Source organism: Condylura cristata, unplaced genomic scaffold (assembly GCF_000260355.1).
Source record: "Condylura cristata isolate star-nosed mole 26May11 unplaced genomic scaffold, ConCri1.0 scaffold00024, whole genome shotgun sequence".
Taxonomy (NCBI): Eukaryota; Metazoa; Chordata; class Mammalia; order Eulipotyphla; family Talpidae; genus Condylura; species Condylura cristata.
In genome coordinates, this window is record NW_004567125.1 from 18,343,677 (window position 1) to 18,364,593 (window position 20,917).

The window sequence follows — 20,917 nt, forward strand, 5'->3', positions numbered from 1 at the left end:
TGTTAACATTTCAAGGACTGAATCTTTAAAGTTAGAATCCAATATAGTAATCTTCCTAAAATGTACTCACAAGGACACAATGAAACAGCACATATTGAGTTGCCATTTCTGGTTTTGCAGTTAAGATGGACAACTCCATGGATTATTTCCATTTCCCTCAGCCAAGAATCTACATGGAGTTCAAAGCTGTTAGTACAATTTGGGAGTTGATAGCACTGAGTATACACCACCCCTAGCCCAGCACTTGAGCTTCCTGAAGTCTCAATTTGAGAAATCTGACCAATCCAACCTTTCCCTATTTCCTGTAAGATTTATGCATACAGGAACAGGGATACAGGTCAGAGCTAGGGAGGGGGGGCTCAAGAGGACTCAGAAAATAGTGAACAGAATAGGCAGGTTGAGCTCAGGTGAATTATCTTTGGAGGTTAACTTGCCGTCATTAAACATTTGACTTACATTAAGCAGTCAAAAATGTGTTCATCAAATTTAATGCTTCTAGCACACTTAATTATTTTAGTCATTACCTTTGTGAATTCATTTTAATTAGGCATATCCCCTAGTCACCATTTCACTGATAATAGGATACTGTGCTGCATTCCTCTTCCTCTGAACACATTACTTCACAAGCACATCTATAGGCTCATTCATACTGTACAGGATCTAAGAAAAGTAATTGGTGACCAAACACTAATTTTCTCTACCACCTTTCAAAATTTTGGTTTTTGTATTCTACTTTGTAAATTCTAGTTTTTGAAATCACCAGTTTCTTTCTGACGGGTTAAGAAACCCTGTAAATACACATGAAACAATTAACAATGGCACAGGGTGAGATTGCAAAAATGTCCCATTTTCCTTCCTTTATCCCACTGGATTAAAATACACTAAGATGTTTGTAGGAAATTTTTATTAGGAAAAAAATCAAGTCCATTACAACTAAGATGAAAAGACACAAAATGATGCAATAAACATTTTAAAAAATCAAGTCCATTTAATCTTCTATCCCACGAGCATCCATCCATCTATCCATACAGATCTCTGTAACAAAGAAGTCATGTTTTAATCACATTTCCATTATTTCAATATGGTTAATTTTGAATACAGAATATCAGATCTTTTATTGTCATCATATTATCAGTGAGAGAGTTCAAGTTGGGTGAGATCATCATGTATTCTGCATTAATTATCAGTGCTGATTGGTATCTTCAAGCCTTACCTTTCCACAAGCTCCATTACTGTCGTCTTAAATAACCTAGAGATAAAGACTCCACATTAGTCAGTTAAAAAAAAAAAACCACACCAAAAAGTTAGCAAACAAAGTAACCTCAGAATCAAAATGGAACGGTTTTGGGTGATATCATTCTGTTTCATTTGGCAGAATCATCACATCACTGGTTACACTGTGAATTGGCACATGTATATATAAGACTGACTTACCTTAAAATATTCAGGGAAACAGAAGGTCTGCCTGTTTAAGACAAAGAAGTCTTCATGTAAAATTTGCAAGATTCAGTTCTCTCCAATTTATTTATCATAAGTTATTTTTAATTGTTATTAACACTTAACAGGCAGTGAAACTTCTCTAAAGTTGGGCCAGCCATTATGTATTTGTGCAAATTTTGTGCAAATCCAGAATTTAAAGTTAATGCTCACGTAATTAGTATAAATTATCAATGCAGGTTTAAATGAGTCATTCAAGTTCCATTCTAGTAAATGGATGTTAGAAGTGGGGCTGGGTTATTAGGGCTTATTTCTTTGGTCAATTTTGTTGTAAATATAAAAACCATATCAAATTCAACTAGCAACAAATGCTGGTGAGGATGGAGGAAAAAGCAGCTCTCCTGCACTGATGGTGGGAATGCAAACAAGTCCAACCACTGTAGAAAACTGTCAAGTGGAGGTTCCTCAAACTGCTAAACATGGAGCTTCCATATAAACCAGCAATCCCACTCCTAGGTATCTAGCCAATAGACACAGAAACACTGACTCAAAAAGATACCTGCATTCCCCCCCCCATGTTTACTGCTGCTTTATTTACAATTGGAAAGACATGGAAGCAGCCCAAATGCCCAAAAGTGGATGACTGGATTAAAAAGATGTGGTACATATACACAATGGATTACTCAGCAACCAAAAAAAAAAAGTAAACACATGCCTTTTGCAGCAACATGGATGGAGCTGAAGATCACGCTTAGTAAAATAAGCCAGAAAGAAAAGGAAAAACACTGGATGGTTTCACTCATAACAGGAGTACAATGGACCAGGCAAGAAAATAGTAATAATGAACAGCTAAATACCAGAGACATTTTATGGGAATGGAATGGAGAATGGGATCAAAAACAGTGGGGTGAGGGAAATATACGACTATGGTGATAGCACATGGGTGATTACAACTGAGATGGAAAAATGCACAATAATGTAAAAATAAACTATTATGTTATTTTTTAAAAAGTAAAAAAAATTAAATTTAGAAAATTAATTCAGTATGGCTTATCTATTCATACCATTAAAAGCTCCCTCACAAATTAATCTGCAGTTCTCCAACAAACAGTTCTGAAACAGCACAGAGCATCTAAGTCAAACTCTGAACATTCTCTGGAATAAAATGGCTAATTTTCGTTTTCATGGTATAAACTAGTTGCCAGATACATCAGATAGGAGCGAAAGACTTAAAAGTGCTCATCACTGTTAGTCTGCTGAACTATGTAATCATCATTGTATCGGCTTTCAAGCTATAAAAACAAACTTATGAGCTTGAAGAAAACACTGTACCTTTGTGTTAAACTTCAGTGTCCCATATCTTGCAGCCAACCTGGCTCTTCACATCTGCAGAAATTCAGCTATACTTAGTAATAGGCAGTAAGGGCAGTAACTGGCATACTTGCAAAATTTCCAAGATACTGTTTCAGTTTTTAAAAATCTTCATACTTTTTCAGAGAGATTCCCATCTATTAATTTAAATCATCACCAACAGCATCTTGCTTTTTAGTAAAGATGTAACATTAGTAAGACACATACCTTTAAAGGTGTGCAAAGTCTGTACCTTAAAAAAAAAAAAAAACAAAACTTTATTTTCTAATAAATACTAAGAGTTGGTATGCTGAACTGTCACTGACTTGGCAACCCATGAAAATACAATTACTAAAATCAATGCATTGTACTGAAATACTAGAGGGACCAAGTTTTCATGTCTTACCAAGTAAGCTGTCCATAGGAGCCCCACAGCTAGAAAGTAAGTTAAAATAGGTCAGTAAAATGCCAAATAACACAATTCTCTAAGAACTACTTGCCCCAGGGTTCTCTTCAGTGATAAATTGAGTCTACATGCTCAATTCAGGTCAGACATTTGCTCAACATCATTACAAAAACCCCATCCAGCACATGCTCAGCTAAACAGCATTCATTAAACATAGGAAGTCTTTATGTAAATAGCGTGAAATTTCAGCATTTTACTTCAGCATTTTAAGTTCTAAGCGTAAAAAAAATACTTACAAAGAAAATGTTGGACCACACATGTAAGGCTCAAGTGCACCTAAAAAAAGAACAGTTTTGTAATAGACTTAAGGACAACTTCCTCATCAGATCTTTAAAAAAAAAAAAAAAGACAGCATCAGATAGAGCTAATTAAGACCCTCATGGTAAGTCAGTATTCACTCATCATCATGTAAGCTGCTTTTACCAACTGTGACAGTACCCTAGCAGTAACAGAGAGCAGGACCTGGCACTTAATTCAATGCATGCAGCATACCACTCAAGCCTACTTCATGGTACAAATGCTCCCTGTTCATTAGGAAGGAAAGCAATCCTAATCTGTCAGGGTCCTGTTTGGATTATAACTTTACTTACCATCTCATTCTCCAGCAAATTCATTTAGAGCCTATAACAATGGTAAAAAGATTAATATCAGGTTTGTTATTTGTACCAAATGGCAACTTTTAGTAAGTCCAGATACATCAGATAAATGGTACATTTCTTCATAATTCAATCTGCTGAACTATGCAACCATCATAGTATCTGTTCCCTCATTAAAGAAGCCCCATGGGTGGAAGCATCCCTAAATAACTAAATTACTGAGTAAACAGACCAGAAGTTACTCACTTGTTTGTCCATGGCTGTGTGAAGATTGTTATTTATGACCTGCAAAGAAACAGCATTATGTAAACCTAAGTGCAATCTTCATTTTCTCCATATCATTATTTTGAGTGCCTCAGTTAGGGATATGGTGGTTATAATTCTCATCATCTTCTCAATCAAGAGTAGCAAATAAATGTCATCATTGTGGCACATGGGGGGGGAGGTGGCTTTCAAGCCATCTTTTATTTGGTCAATTAAGTTAGTTCAGTAACTTACCCAGGAAGTTGTTCTCATCCCGATGGCACAGAACTAAAAGACAAAGAAAAACCCAATGAAGCCGGCTATGCTGCCAAGGGAAACAGTGACCTCTAAAGTGTTAAGCCTCAGAATGCAAGACTTTTCAGAAATCCCTTCTGACCACTACTCTTAAACCATCACAGGCTTTGAATGCCTTAAGACTTTTTTCACTAACACGTGCCACTAATAGTTTCTTACCTGTCCATCAGATGCCATCGTAAGCCACACAGAAGTGTTTAGCAGTGACTCTAGGGTAAAGATTAAAAGTTTTGAAATCACGTTGCACTACATTATGTTCAAACACGACGTTTTATACTAATGCTTTCCATTCTAAAAAACTGCACTGTGAACTGCAGAACCACGTGGTCCATACTTTTTTTTTTTTAACCTAAAGCCAAATGCTAAGGGTATTAACTGAAAAGTCACTAACGTGATTCGGCGTGCATCGCCATCAGAACCGTTGGCATTCATCAAGAGTCTCAGATGTCCCTACCAACGCTGACTTCATCAGAGGCTGTGCACGCGAGCTGAAGATTTTTCCGCAGTTCGGCCCAACATGAGTCGAATCCGCACTCTACCCGCAATCCTCCACCATCTTAACTCACGAGCTATGCAAATATTTGCGACTGGCCTAGAAATTCCTGCCAATTTAAAGAGACTTTAACTGCCAAAAAGATGGACTCCGCGACACAAAATGACCATTTGCAGCGACCATAAGATAAACTTACTTACGAAATCAAAGTCGACTCCTTGTAGCGAAAAGACCGAGATGGCGGCTAGGTGCCTGTATATAAGTCTTTTCTTGACGTCATGACGCACGCTCCCGTTACCGCAGGCTTCGACTCCTCCCCTTCTCCTCAAGCCCGCCTTCCCTCGTCCCCGCCCCCTCGACATTGTGGGCGGGGACATGAGTTCGCGCGTAACGCAAGGCTCCGCCTTCCCGCCGACAGATGAGGAAGAGAAGGGAGGGGAGGGGGCGCGAAGGACGGAAAGCGCTGGGGAAGGAGGGGGGGGCGGTGTAAGGGTGAGTGATTTCCTTCCGGCACGTCGCCCGCTTCGGGGGTGGGGATGGGGGGTTTCACTTCCGGGACGGTGTTCCGGCCCATTCCGGCCCATTTCCACCCCCGGAGGTAGGTGCTGCTCCTTGACTGGACTCGGGCCCCGCATGCCCGTCCGGCTGTCGTGCACCGGTGCCGCTTTGCCCGGGCCCCGCCGCAGCCTGCTCCTGGGGTTCTCAGCCACTTCCCTGCACCCTTCACCCCCAACCCCCAAGGCAGTGGGAGACCTTCCACCCCCTTGGCCCAGGGCCGGGCTGAGCTGCGGGACCCGCCCCCTTCCCGGGGGCCCCTCCTTCTGGACCCCGGGTTGGGCGGCCCCCTCCCCCACGCAGCCCGGACACACCCAGATACACACACCCACCTCTGGACTGCTCTCTGCCCGCCTACGCCTGCCGCCTGGACCGGGTCCCGGGGCGCCGCCCCCTTCCCGGTCCCTCACCCTCACCTGATCGCCAGCTCCTCGGCCGCTTGCCTTCTCCCCTCCCCTGCTCCTAGGTGGCATTGCGGCGCTTAGACAATTCCCCGCTCCCCATGCTTCCTAACGCCGGCGAAAGACTCCCAAGTCTTGGAGTGGCCAACCCCATGCCGTTCCCGATTCTCCCTCTTACAGCTCTCACCCCTCCAGTGCCGACGGTAAAGAAAGACTTTACTCCAAGGGCTTCCTTCTCACTGGGGAATTGCCGGAAAAAGCAAACAAAAAAAGGCGCTGGTGTAGGCTCCAAAATAAACATCTGAATTCATGATGGCATCGACAGTGGCTCTTAATGGATTAAAAGTTTCAAAACAAACAAAAACGCTTTGGAAAAAGGTCAGATTGGCTAAAGTTGGTATTTGAAAGCAGTGTATACACTTCCCTGTTAACTGATAAGTATATTGTATATTATGAGCTTGAGGTTTCAGTTTTTAGGTTATTCTGAAATGCCTAATATTACCTACAGATAAATGGAAGCACATTGGTTTCAAGTCAGTGTCTTCCTGTTGGTATTATACAGGTTATTGACCGCCGTTGGAGACTGTTGGATGGAATTATAAACTATTAGCTATTAAAGAAAAATGTAAAGATGTTGACCATACTTGGTAAATGCTCTATCTTTTTGCCAAGTTTGAAAACTAAATTTCAGAATCAAAGTACCCTAGCACACTCAACTTTGAATTTAAATACCGGCAAGTTTTTGCCTTTCCTAATTCTGAGAATGGAGTTCATCAAATTCTCTGCATCCTGATTGAGTCCTGACACAGCTGTCACATTTTTCCTCACCTACAGTTTGTCTGTTGTAGACTTTAAAGCAAAGTCTTTTTTGTGAGGGCTCTGACTCTTAAACTTAGAAATAAGTTTACATTCATGTGGGTTATTTATTTGTCACTTTATAAAATAATAAACATAATCTATGCGGTTTTTAAAGAAATACTGTGAAGTAGTATAAGTAAGCAGTCCATCCCAGTGTAACTGCATTTACTCAAAAAGCTTATTTTCTGTCCACTAAAAGAAAATTGTCTCCAGATTTTATGTTCAGTATACCTTATGATTAATACTTTTAAAAAGAACTGTCACACCTGCTTTTTCTCCTGTCCTTTCTTTTATTCTGTTGAACTTCTGTTTTGATATTGCCTATCTGCTTTTTCTCCTGTCCTCTATTCTGTTGAACTTCTGTTTCGATATTGCCTATCTTAGTAAGGAAAGTTTGGATGTAGCTTGAATTTTTAGAAGTCTAGCATCACTTTTTGGTTGTAACTATAGCTCGTTGAAAAAAATGAAACTAAAAATCTTGCTGGTACTTCTTTTCCATATTTTAATTGGAGATTTTGAAATTTGCCAAATGTTTTGAAGTGATTTTGAATTGGAAAGTATGAGGGGAGTGAAATCATAATTATTAACAAGAGTATGACTTCCTCTTTCAGCAGGGTTGAATGCCTGCCTGCATCCTCAGGCACGACCATGGAGAAAGGTGGGAACATACAACTGGAGATCCCTGACTTCAGCAACTCTGTCCTGAGCCATCTAAATCAGCTGCGTATGCAGGGCCGTCTCTGTGATATCGTGGTCAATGTACAAGGACAGGCTTTTCGAGCTCACAAAGTGGTACTGGCTGCCAGCTCCCCCTATTTCCGGGACCACATGTCCTTGAATGAGATGAGTACTGTCTCCATCTCAGTCATCAAGAACCCTACTGTTTTTGAACAGCTCCTTTCTTTCTGTTATACAGGGCGAATCTGCCTGCAACTAGCAGATATCATCAGCTACCTGACAGCTGCCAGCTTTCTGCAGATGCAGCATATTATAGACAAATGTACACAGATCCTGGAGGGCATTCACTTCAAAATTAATGTGGCTGAGGTTGAAGCAGAATTAAGTCAAACAAGGACAAAGCATCCCGAGAGACCTCCAGAGTCTCACAGGGTTACACCAAATCTAAACCGCTCTCTCAGCCCACGACACAGTGCTCCAAAGGGAAACCGGCGGGGTCAGGTTAGTGCAGTGCTGGATATCAGGGAGCTGAGCCCTCCAGAGGAGTCCACCAGCCCTCAGATAATTGAACAGAGTTCTGATGTAGAGAGCCGGGAGCCTATTCTACGGATCAACCGAGCAGGACAGTGGTATGTGGAGACAGGGGTAGCAGACCGAGGGTCCCGGAGTGATGACGAAGTTAGGGTTCTTGGAGCAGTACACATCAAAACTGAAAATCTGGAGGAGTGGCTTGGGCCTGAAAATCAGCCTTCAGGAGAAGATGGAAGTAGTGCAGAAGAGGTCACAGCCATGGTGATTGACACCACAGGCCATGGATCTGTGGGACCGGAAAATTATACTTTAGGGTCTTCAGGAGCCAAGGTGGTTCGCCCAACCAGCAGTGAGATTGACAGGTAAGATTTGTTTAGTTTGCCCTTTTAATGGTTGTTGTGTAGCTATCGCTAATGCAGGCCCTCTGTGTGACACAGAGCATTTTTTCCTTTTTGTTCTTAACCAAAATAAGTTGATGTTGGGGAAATTGGAAGTATACCAAAAGACTTGCATTCCTATTTTTTTAAAGCAGGAAGCTTCTAGTCCTGAAGTATTCAGTGTTGTGAGAACTGTGTTAAAGTTAGACACTTCCATGAATCAGAATAGCATCTGCAGCCACACTAGGATCAGTATTGGCCAGGGCTTCCTCTGGATTCCAGGCAGGGAGCTGAGCATCCGCTGGGAACCTGGCAGCTTTGCCCTCCCATGGTATGTTATCACACAGGTAGGTGCCTGGGGGTTCACTTTCCTATATAGCATTGTTTACTTTTCTTTCCTCCCACTACCAATTAGGGGATGTATAGTACCAACAGTGATTTTCTTGTCAAATTAGTATGATCATAGTGATTTCAAAGAACGACTTCCTTTCTTCACTTGTCATTTGAGCCTGACTTCCCTGTTTTCTTTTACTGCTGACTGCTGCTAAGAGTCTCTTTTTCCATGTTTCCATGTCCTATGCCATATATTTCTCTTTTCTAATTCAGTGCAGTTGTTAGAACATTTCTTTTTGGTAGAAATGGCACTAGCTTTAACCTAAGGCAAGGGAAAGAAAGAAATACCACCAACTTAGATTAATAATATTTGTTCTTGTCCTCTCAAAATTAATTAAAATTGGCTGTATGAAGAGTGAAAGTAAAGATGCTATTACTTTGGTTCACATTTGGTCTTGAAAGATACATACATCACAGCTTGTGGTTTAGGTGGGCTTCTGTCCTTAATAGTTAAAATATTCTTGGGCACTATAATTATTGTCCCCTTATGTTAGAATTTCATCAGAAATAATAAATGCAGAAATTTGTAAACTATGGTCTATACCAGCAGTTTAAAATATGTAACAGGGTATTTTGGGACCTCAGGAAAGAAGCAACTAAAAACCTAATAGAAACAAAATTATAAATTCAGTTTTATTTTTTATGGTAGTACTAACATAAAGATAGAAGATTTACTTAGTTGTAGCTTCACCAGGCCCTATGGGCCATCTGCTTTGTTATTTTGTTTCATAAATTTACTTTACTAGTACAAAACTTTCTCACTTAAAGTCAGATCTTTACCAACTCCAAAGTCAGATCTTTACCAACTCCGTGACAGTATTTCTTAGTAATCTGTTGTTTAGTTTGTTCCCCTTGCCTCAGTCATGGGTAGTGAGTATAAAGAGCATTATTTTTCAGGTTCTTTGACACTACTTTGCTATTAGTCTCCCTTTTTTATCCCTCTTCCGACAGATTTAGCCCCTCTGGCAGTATTGTTCCCTTGACAGAGAGACACAGAGCCAAAAGTGAGTCTCCTGGGAGAATGGATGAGCCTAAGCAACCTAGTTCCCAGGTATGTAGTTTGGATTTACGATTCATGTATTGGAGCTGTATTGAGGTACTGAAGATATTGGCACTGTGTGTGAACAGAATGTAATGCTAAGAAAGGAGATGTAGGAAAGGTGACAGTGGCCCTGTTAAATACATAGACTTTTTTTTGTTGTTATTATTTTTTCCCTCCTCTATTCTTACTTCTGAGCATGCAGAAGTATATATACACTTTTGATATAAACAGATTGGGAAATAGGTAACAAGATGTGGAACTCTTTCCCGATTATAGGAACCACTCTGTAGTCTTGAGAGTAATAAAAATAATCCCTGAAAACCACATGCAGGCAATTTAGGTTCTGGGATAGAGAGTCTGATTTTGCATCTGTGGGGACTTTATAGTTACCAATTTATATGGTATTACACATTTGCGCAGAATTGTTTATGCACTTTTGTGAGTTTGCTCTTTTATATTTCATCTTTTTTTTTTTTCTGAATCTAAATGTTATAGAAGATGTTGAACAAAATGATCTTTTCTGTTATCTTTGCAGCTCTTCTTAGCAAGAAGTGTGAGTAGTTGGTTGATCTTACCGGTTTGTCTTTTCCTCACAAGTGTATTATCATTGAAGACTGATTTTTTTTTTAAGCTGGTGAATTTACCAAGTAGAGCACAATAAGTTGTAAACACTTTTACTCTTTAAAATGAAATACTGGTAGATTTAAGATTGCATCTAATTTTATTAGCTTTTGTGATATTTATATCTTTAGATTCTTAACTAATCTTTTACATGTTTACTACGTACATAGTATAGTAACAGCAGCCAGATATTGTTATAAATTGTATTTGCATATCATCAGGCTGGTTTTTTTTTTTTTTTTCAGTACTAAGAAAGGAACTGTGGTTGTTACAAGGGAATTTTTTTGTTTTAATAAGGTATCAAAGAAGTTACAAACTTAGAGGAAAAGTATGCTTTTCTTCCCATCTCTCAAATAGGTTGTGATTATTATGCAAGTAAATTGTAATAGACAGATTTTACAGCTATGGGGGTAAAGGGGTGGAGAGGCAATAAGTTTAACAAATACACAATTACATGTAAACTATTTAGATTTTAGTAACAGTGATGTGGGAGTAGAAGTGCTTAAAAGGGAATTTCTGGAATCAGTATCCACTTCAGGAGAGTATACTTTTTAATAAACAGTAAGAAAAGGATAAAATAATCCCTGTTTAGATGGGGTAGAGCTAAAAATTGGAGTTCTCCAAGGGTGTTCACCTGACTGAAGCAGAAGGTACAAGCTACAGAGAAATAGCAAGACTAATATTGTCTAGAGAAGATACAAGAGATGAGTTGATATATGCTTTGACATATGTGAAAGTTTTATGGTAAATCTCCTTACCACAAAGAACCAAAACAGAACATGGACCACATTACACATCTTGATAGACTGAAAATTCCTGATTATTAGGGTGAGCAGACCCCAGAACCCTAAGATTACTCCTTTACCCAAAAACATTCTGCTGTTTTTTCTTTTGAACTGCATGAAAGTTAAAATACTTTGCCCAATTTTCCAAGTAATTTATAGTCTTTTTAACCCAGCTTTTCCTACCATCAGCATCCACTCTCTGTCCCAAGCAGATAGACTCTGTGTGTCAGAAACACATGATCTTCTCTGGTGTCTGGGTCACCCAAAGCCCAACTCCTGGTTCCATCTGCACTAACTAGCGTGGTTCTCTTTATTCCCTGCTTAAGCCACTATGCATTTACAGATGACATGATATAATTTTTCCTAATTCTCTACTTACCATATAAAGTATTCTTATTTGTATTAATTCTGTGTCTTCTATGTTGAAATCTCTTTAAAAGCAGAGTCTTCATTTTCTTTCTAATTGACAAATCTATTATCAGGTGCCCAAAAAATAGGAGTTGTTTCCTTCTGAGTCATTTTACTTTCAAGTTTACTCAGTAGGTATCCAATAAATATGTACCTACTAAATAAGGTGTTACTTAGATGTTTTTGGAATTGTTTTCATGTGAAATTTTTCTACTATTTCTTTCCTTACAATTTACAATTTCTTTCTCATCATTTTTCATGCCATGATAAGACATTCTTGATTTACACAGATAAAGAGTTGCAAATGGTTTTTAAACAGTATATCTGTACTATCTTACTACATACAGTTTCCAATAAAATTGTTGTGGAAGCGTGAGAAAGAACAGCATAAATCAAATGGTTTAAGTCCCTTCAATTCTTTGAATTGCTGTTTAGTAATTGGAAATTAAGATGATGGACACCTTTGAAGGCCATGTGAAGAATCAGACTGGTATTAGTTTAATAAAATATGGAAATTAGTCATTAAAGTGGAACTTATTTATGTGGAGTAAGCCACTAAAAAATAGTTATTGCACACCTACCACTGGTCATATTTTAGGATATTCAGCAGAGCAGAATCTCCTGGTGCTCACTGAGCTTTCAATCTACTTGGGAATTGCCATGGGAGGAGTGAAATGATCCACCACTTAGCAACAGACCCAGGAGCCTACCATTTTGACAGGACTTTCTAAACATTTTATGTTCATTGATTTACTCTTTTGTGCAACTTTACTGTAAAAATTTTTTAGGTGAGATCATAATGTGAGTTTATGATTACAGTTTATCTTAGATAACTCAATAAAATACATTTACTTTCTTTTTGTGATAACACTAGCTTGACATTTCTTTCCTTAGAAATGGGCAATTGTTTTTTGTTTTTTGTTTTAAGATTCACTTATTTTCGCATACAGAATTGGGGTATAGGCCAAAGGAGCAGGGGCAGCGAGAGGCTTCACCAGAGACAGAGTGGGGAGCAGAACAAGCCAACTGACAAGTACACTGCAGAGGGGAGCAGCGGGCGGCTCAGGAGAGGTCTGGTGCACTATGTGGGTCACCTCCTGGGTGGGGATCAAACTCGTGCTGAAGTGGCTTTAGATTCTTAGTGCTGTGCTTTAATTACCTCTGTGCCACCAGGGAAGGAGAAATGAGCAGGTTTTTAAAGGGAATTTATGCCTTCAAGATTATGAATAATGAATAATATCATGACTTTATAATATTTGCCCATAGCTAACATTCATTGAGCTACAGTAAGCACTTTAATTAGCTCATTCAGGTACCTTTGAGATAAAGGCTATTATATTCATATACAGAATAGTTAAATATTGTTCTTATACCTTCCAGCCATTAGATGGGAGGAACCTATCTTTATGTTATGTTTTAGCTACAATGACTATTTAGGTTATTAATGTTAGATTAGATAAAATAAAGTTAAGGATCTATTTGATCACTATTAAATTACTGGGGCCTTTTTTAGGCATAATGGTGGGATTTTATGATATTAAGAAAAAAATCTTTATTTGGAAGAACATAGTAGGATTACTTAGGAATGAAATTATATTTGGGATTTTCTCCAAAAGTGGTATGAGAAGAAGAAAAATAGGTGAGGGTAAATAAAAAGCAGTTATGGGTAATAACAAGTTAACATACATTCTGAGAGTTTTAATAAAAAGTCTTAACTATATCGGGCCCTCCCTGGTGGCACAGCAGGTTAAAGTGCAGCACTATGAAGCTGTCTGCAGCCACTGCAGCACAAGTTTGCTCCCCTGCTAGAGGGGTGACCCACATGGCATGTCAGACCTTTCCTCACCTGCCCACTGTTCCCCTTAGCAGTGTATTTCAGTACATTTGCCTGTTCTGCATCCTACTCTGTCACTGATTCCTCTCATCCTCTGCACCTCTGGCCTGTAACCTAGTTCTGTATGTATGTATAAATAAATCTTTAAAAAAAAGTTACATTATCTGACTTTCATAAAGTAAATAAAAAAAATTTTTTTAAATAAAACAAATCAAGAGAACAAAAGCAGTTGTTTTGCACTAACTTAAAGGAGTAGTTATCTAGCAACAGAGTTCTAATGTTACTTTTATAGTTACTGCTTCTTTAGTGTGTGAGTTTATTATCATGTAAGAAATTGGGAGATACTATATAAAACTAAGAGATTGGGATCCTCCCTGGTGGCACAGTGGGTTAAAGTGCAGCACTATGAAGCTATCCACAGCCTCTAGCCAGGGACCATATGGCACAGCAGACCTCTCCTAACCTCCCCTCAGCTGTGTATTCAGTACATTTGCATGTTCTGCTCCCCACTCTGTCTCTGGTGATTCCTTTCACCCCCGCACCTCCCTCTGGCCTGTACCCCATTTCTTGTATGCATAAATAAATCTTTAAAAGATAAATAAACTAAGAAATTGAAGGAATAATATATAAATAATTATTTAATTTGCTTAAATCATTTTAAAACCACTATAAATAATAAGTATAAAATTAGATTATAATATATTTCTGTTCTGTATTTTTTAATAATATAATAGTTTATTTTTACATCATTTTGTACTTTTTTTTTCATCTTAATTGTCATCCCCGTGGGTTTCCCATCACCAAGTCACCTGTGTGCCATCACCATAGTCCTATACACTTTCCTCCCCTGTTTTTGATGCCATTCCCCACTCCACCCCCACAAAATGTCTCTGGTATACAGCTGTTAATCATTACCATTATTTTCTCGCCTGTTCCATATATTCCTGCTATAAGAGAAACCATCCAGTATTTTTCCTTTTCTTTCTGGCTTATCTCACTAAGCATAATCTTTTCCAGCTCCATCCAAGTTGCTGCAAAAGACATGTGTTTCTTTTTTTTTGGTTGCTGAGTAATATTCCATTGTATATATGTACCACATCTTTTTAATCCAGTCATCTACTTTTGGGCATTTGTGCTGCTTCCATGTTTTTCCAATTGTAAATAAAGCAGCAGTAAACATGGGAGTACAGGTATCTTTTTGAATCAGTGTTTTTGTGTCTTTTGGGTAGATACCTAGGAGTGGGATTGCTGGGTCGTAAGGAAGCTCCATGTTACGCAGTTTAAGGAACAAACCTCCAAATAGTTTTCCATAGTGGTTATACTAGTTTGTATTCCCACCAGCATTGCAGGAGAGTTCCTTTTTCTCCACATCCTCGCCAACATTTGTTGTTGCTAGTTGTTTGAAGATGTGCCATTCTCACTGGGGTGAGGTGGTATCTCATTGTGGTTTTAATTTGCATCTCCCTTATATTTTTTTCTTATACTTGCTGGCCATCTGCATTTCCTCTTTGGAGAAGTGTCTTTTTAGCTCTTCTGCCCATTTTTGATGGGGCTGTTTATTTTTGTTGAGTTTTGTCAGTTCTCCATATATTTTTGTGATCAGTCCTTTATCATCTGTTCTGTATTTCAAGGAAACTAAACATTAGTAGAATTTTGGAAAGTAAATTAGCAGTATCATTAGGAATATGTGTTTTCTATTTCTCTATTTCGTCTGTTTTTTGTTCATGAATTTTAATCATGTTCAGAGGGCAAAATCAAACAAGTCTTAAGCTTTTCCTGTGTGGTACCTATCATTGTCATTCAGTTCAGTAAATATTTACTGAGTATCAATTTGTGAAAAGGTTGTAGGAAGCAATATCAAGTTTGTTAGTCATATCTTAATTTTCTCCAGCTCTTTTTGCCAGTTTGCTGAAGTCGATTCAACATTGAGTTGTCTTTAGAATGAGAATAACATATTGGTATGGTATTTACATATTCTTGGGTGAAAAGGATACTGTTGCCTTAAAATAAATGACATACATTTTTCTAAAGCTTCTTATTATTTGGTATTAATGATAATGCCGTAAGTGTATTTAAAATGTGTTTACCATAATGTATTCTATACTGTCAGATATAGTAGTCATTAATCACATTAATTATGGTTATTTAAATTTAATTGAAAGCAGTTAACAATTAAAAATTCATCTCAGTTACACTAGTCATATTTCAAATGCCAGTAGCCACACATGACTAGTATTAGATGGTGCAGATTGTCAAAGATTTCCTTCAACATCACAGAAGCTTTTATTGAATTGGCACTGCCTAAGTACCTACTTGACTGCGTAGACTATAGTTGCAAAATTAGAATCCAAGGAGTATGGTGCATAGACTCAGATTCATCTATAGTTACTTGTAAAATAGAATATTTAACAAGGGTTTAATAAGCACAATCATCCCGAAAGTAACTTTATTGTGTTGCTCTTTTATAGTAATGAACAGTTTTTTTAAAAAGTAATATCTTATTTTTGGTAGTAATTCATGTTTAGATTGCTACTAAAAATAAGCATTTCATCTACTAACAGGTAGAGATATATTTGATTTCTTTAATATGTACGGTTAATGGCATTCTTAATTTCCTCACCTGGCACAGGTAGAAGAGTCAGCAATGATGGGAGTAAGTGGCTATGTGGAATATCTCCGAGAGCAGGAAGTATCTGAGAGGTGGTTCCGATATAACCCCCGTCTCACCTGTATCTACTGTGCAAAATCTTTCAACCAGAAGGGGAGCCTGGACCGCCACATGCGCCTACACATGGGCATCACACCATTTGTTTGCCGCATGTGTGGCAAGAAGTATACTCGGAAAGATCAGCTGGAGTATCATATCCGCAAGCACACAGGCAACAAGCCCTTCCACTGTCATGTTTGTGGCAAAAGTTTCCCCTTCCAGGCCATCTTAAATCAGCACTTTCGCAAAAACCACCCTGGCTGTATCCCCTTGGAGGGGCCCCACAGTATATCCCCTGAAACAACTGTCACATCTAGAGGACAAGCTGAGGAAGAGTCACCTTCACAGGAAGAGACAGTTGCTCCTGGGGAAACCGCCCAGGGCTCTGTGTCTACCACTGGGCCAGATTGAAACATAGAGGGGGAGGGGGCAGACCCTCTTCCCCTTTGGGCCGTAAGCTGCCAGCATCAGGGCCATGGGCTGGTACTTAGATTCACAAAATGCCACATTACTAGACCGGAAGATGCTCCCAAGATGTTGCCAAACTAGAGGATCAGCAACATATACAAAAGCACTTAAGGCTCTTCCCCTCCTCCTTCCCACCTCACACTTTGGAAAGTAATCAAGCAAATCAACTTTATAATTCAGGGATCAACAGCCTTGGTTTGTTAACTTTATAAGAAAAAAATTTTTTAACAAAACAATGATAAATGGTGATTTATCTACATCATGTTTAAATACTGTACTTTGGTTCATATCATCATGGTGGCTATAAATGCCCCAAAAAAAAAAAAAATGCAGCAGGACCTTGGTCATCTGAATCAGCTGCCACAAAAAAGAAGGAAGTAACCAACGTGGTGATTTTAAGGAGGAGTTTCTCCTGTTCCTTCCCTGCCAGGACATCTGGTTTTATGTTCAAGGAAGAAGAAAAAATCCTAGTGGTTCTTATTTTGAAAGGTTAAACCTCATCTTTGCCCTGACTAAGGCACCTGGTACTTTGCCTCATTGGTTCACTTAAGCAGCCATCTTGGCACAGTGTTCTGGTGGGTAACAGCGCCTGAAGCACTTTAGGCAGCAGGACGTGAAATGCTCGGTAAAGTATTCCCAGTCCATACTGTGCATTTTGGAGTACCTATTGTCTTCAGAAAGAGGGGAGCAGGGAAGGAAATGTTTTTGTTCTGCAAGTATGAACAGCACAGAGCCAAACTGTAACTTTCTGATTGGTATCTGTAAACCATATATCTTTGGGTGTTAGGAAATGGCTCTAGTCCAGATGAATCATTGTGTTAGGCTGACTACCAAAGTTTCATCCTATCTCTTCAGCTAGTTTCACATAGCAGCAATATTGTACATCAAAATGTCACTTTCCAGTGAAATGAGCCTGGATTATATTTTTAAATCCACAGGTGTCCATATTTGATAACTTTTATATGAAGTTTTAAACACATTTTTTCTGCAATATTGTGGTTGAAGAAATTCAACACTGGTTCTCAACCACAATTCCATTTCCTTCTACATATGGAATAGTTTATATTTTCAGTCCTATATAAGACCTCACTAAATCTGTCTCATGTCTGCAAACCTAGTAATTCATAAACCAACCACCAGCAAGTTGCTGGTGACTCCAAGAACTTTACTTTTTACTAGTACACTACAGGGCATTTACCAGAGAACATCATGCACAATCATGTTGCAATAAATGATCAGCTTTGATCAGGTTTGGTTACTTAATCATTCCTAAGATTTTAAAACTTTAAGGGACCTTTTTGGTAATTCTGGGTATTTCTGAGATTCTTAATCCAGCAGAGAATCAGAAAGAACTTACCAAATATGTAGAGCTTTAGATGCCCTGTCTTGCATGCAGAGAATAAAGAAGAAGTATTAAAGGATACAAGCAAGTAGATTCTTAAAAGTTACAGTGCAAATAGAAAAGAGAAAAATCTCTAGCTCCTCTTAATTGGTCATTAATGTTGTTAAGAGTATTAAACTATATAGTTGTTTAAGAAATTGTTTTGGTGCTGAGGCATAGATGATTGTATAGATTTAGGAGAAGGGCTGATCATGCCTACACTGGTGAGACTCATAATGTGCTCCCTTATTCAGAATACTTTGTGGTATGTGGAACAGTGGATAGAAAAGAAGCATTTCTTTGATGATAGGAAGTTAAAACACAAAGGGTAACTCTTTTAAGCTAAGAATTGCATATCATTCTTACAGGCTACACAGAATCACTAGAGAAAGTTACTTTTCTGTTTTCTGGGAAAACAGAAACATGTCTTTCAGTAGGAATGTAATGCTACCATTTGAAAAGAGCTTACCTTTAAGGTAGTGTTGAAGCTGTAGGGGACAGATTGGGGCATTCTCCCCTCGTTGGGCAACAGCCTGAGTGAAAACTGTCACCTAGAGCCTTAGGGACCAACTCTGCTCTGTGCCATAGAAGTAATCAAGTTGGAGTTAGGCTGAAATCTCTAGGGAAAGCTTTTAGTTACTAATCAAGGCCTTCAATAGATAAATTTTGGCATTACTAATTAGGCAGGGAGGTGAGAATACAGAATATGCTGCTTTAGATAGAGCTTTTAAGCCTACCAAAAATGTTTTCAAGTCCATCTACTTTTGAAAAGTAGTATTCTGAAAAGTTTTTTATTGCTTTGCTTGTTTCTTATATTTTATGTGAAAAACAGCTTTTCAAACTATTACCAAATTGTAATGGTGAAGTGCAGTAATTTCTGTAAAGTGAAACTTTGCAGCATTTATCAGTACCCCATACAGGTTTAGCAACAAAAATTTTAAATGAAGTTGAAATCCTATGCCTAAATGTTGTCTCCCCTCTTCCCCTTCATTCCCGTCCTAATAGTTTTTTGCTATACTGATATTGTGAATAGAATAGAGTGCTTCCATTGCACAGTCACATTTGCTGGTTCTGTCCTCTTAATTGACCTAGCCTGAAGCCATGAAATACATGAAAATCCAAGCCAGGCTAGCTGTTTTAAAGTTTCTGAAAGTAATTTCCCCATTTTGTAGGGAGAGATAACTACTTTCTAAATAATTATCCAATTCCCAACACTGTGACTTTGTCCTAGTTCTTAGCTGACAACACTGTAGAGGCATAGAAGTTAGTATTATTCTATCTGCACTAATGAATAACTATATTGGTGTGTGCACAGAGGATACCTCTCTTAAGGATGTACTAAATGGACTTTAGCAAATGCTAAAAACTCATTACCAAATGTTGCACATGTCACCTTGTGAAGGTAACTGCATTAGCAGTGAGAGCTAAATCATCAGTAAGTACTTTAATGCCATGAGACAGCAAATAACTGGGACTTTTTTCATTCATTGAGTGGCACTTAATAGCAAAGGAGCTACCCAGTATGCTCAGCAAAAGAAGAGAGATGGCAAATGTAGTAATTGTTTATTCTATGTGGAATCTTTTACTCTCTCTGAACTCTGATAAGCACTGTAAAATACAGCATTGGCCTAACAGTAGCACAGTACTTAGGCAGAAAGGCTCTTTCTAATGACTTGTTCTCACTTTACTCAGAACCATATTTACCTCTGAACTGAGCTGAGTTTTTTAAAATTGCAAACTACAGCCAACCCATTTCCCTATACCAGATAGTTAAACCTAATCTTGAATATGTAAAAATATATTTGTTCCCAAAGGATAGAGCTCAAAAAGGGAGGGAAATAGCATTAAGGAAAGTTTTCTTTTTCCATTGTTTTCAGAATTTTAAATGTTTCTGATTCCATCTTCACCAGTGAAATTGGCTCTTCCAAAGATGGTATTTCAACAGAAATAACTGTTTTCCCTCTAACTTTATAATTGAAACTTGGCCTTGATTGGACCTGGTCTGATGGGAAAGTGAAATAGTGAATTTCATACTCAATACCTGAGTTGTCTTTCATCAAGAAAAAACTTAAATTGTTTGGCTTTTGACACTGATATTGTTTCTTTTAACTGGTAAAACCTATATTTTGTTTGACTAGGAGATTTAATATAAGAAATGAAAGCAGTGATTAAAGGAAAGGACATTAATTGAATAGAGACAAAGTGCTTTCTTAATTTATAATAATGAGAAAGCATTTAATGAGAAAAGAGTTGCAATCCTGGAAGTTTTTCCTTTTTCATATTCAATAGATGTGTTTTTATCACTTTCTCAAATGTCCTTATCTGTGTTTGGATTTATGGATTAGATCTGCCTTGGCAAACTGTAGTCCCCTACCCGAATCCTGAGGCCACCTGTTTGTATAAAGGAAGTACTGGAATAGGGCCACACCTATTCATTTAGGTGTCATTTGTGGCTACTTGTATTCTAATGACAGAGTTGAATGCTTGTGAGGGAGACCACATGGCCTGCAAAGTTTTAAATACTGTCTTACACTTGAACTCAGAACTCAGAACTTGCCAATACCTCAAATAGATTTCAAAGAATTTCCTCCCAAATTTGTTGCTCCTGCCATTTTACTTTTATAGTAGTTTGTTTGAGGTTGAAAATTCACATTGCCATATAGGCATCAATTTCTTGAAAGAGTTTGCCATCTTTTTTGAGGTCCTTTTTTCATAATGCTCTTTGTGCTCTTTATGATTCTCATTGTCTAGCACATTTAGATAGAATTTGTGATACATTCTTGTCTTAAAGGCGCAGGTAAATTAAAGTCTAGGATAGTGCTTATACATGCAACAAATGATTTTTAAAGCTAATTCCCATGCTTAGTAATGTAGACTTAAATGGGTACCATGTTCACATAAAATACTATTTTTTTAAAAAAAGATTTATTATGCAGACAGAACTGGGGTATAGACCAGAGGTACAGGAGTATTAAGAG

The 20,917-nt window shown here is 38.3% G+C and overlaps 1 protein-coding gene and 1 long non-coding RNA gene across 5 annotated transcripts; one reads left to right on the forward strand and one right to left on the reverse strand.

Annotated features, from left to right (window-relative positions):
- Nucleotides 1-929: 929 nt before the first annotated feature.
- Nucleotides 930-5,168, reverse strand: LOC105854002. 3 transcript variants are annotated; one of them, XR_001145742.1, is made up of 13 exons: nucleotides 5,101-5,168; nucleotides 4,567-4,616; nucleotides 4,348-4,380; nucleotides 4,096-4,134; nucleotides 3,844-3,874; nucleotides 3,490-3,529; nucleotides 3,194-3,222; nucleotides 3,016-3,040; nucleotides 2,770-2,823; nucleotides 2,502-2,550; nucleotides 1,435-1,465; nucleotides 1,214-1,249; nucleotides 930-1,035 (listed from the first exon to the last, which is right to left on the reverse strand). It is a non-coding gene; the product is annotated as an uncharacterized LOC105854002 (long non-coding RNA). The 3 variants fall into 3 exon arrangements; XR_001145740.1 differs by lacking the exon at nucleotides 2,502-2,550; XR_001145741.1 differs by lacking the exon at nucleotides 2,502-2,550 and having other exon boundaries at nucleotides 5,097-5,115.
- A 279-nt stretch (nucleotides 5,169-5,447) lies between these two features.
- Nucleotides 5,448-17,008, forward strand: ZBTB37 (zinc finger and BTB domain containing 37). 2 transcript variants are annotated; one of them, XM_004688495.2, is made up of 5 exons: nucleotides 5,448-5,498; nucleotides 6,037-6,234; nucleotides 7,326-8,285; nucleotides 9,645-9,744; nucleotides 16,013-17,008. In XM_004688495.2, the coding sequence occupies exons 3-5, from the start codon at nucleotides 7,363-7,365 to the stop codon at nucleotides 16,499-16,501; spliced, it is 1,512 nt and encodes a 503-aa protein (XP_004688552.1). In that variant the 5' UTR covers nucleotides 5,448-5,498; nucleotides 6,037-6,234; nucleotides 7,326-7,362; the 3' UTR covers nucleotides 16,502-17,008. The 2 variants fall into 2 exon arrangements, with proteins under 2 accessions (XP_004688552.1, XP_004688551.1); XM_004688494.2 differs by having other exon boundaries at nucleotides 5,473-5,498; nucleotides 7,329-8,285.
- Nucleotides 17,009-20,917: the final 3,909 nt, after the last annotated feature.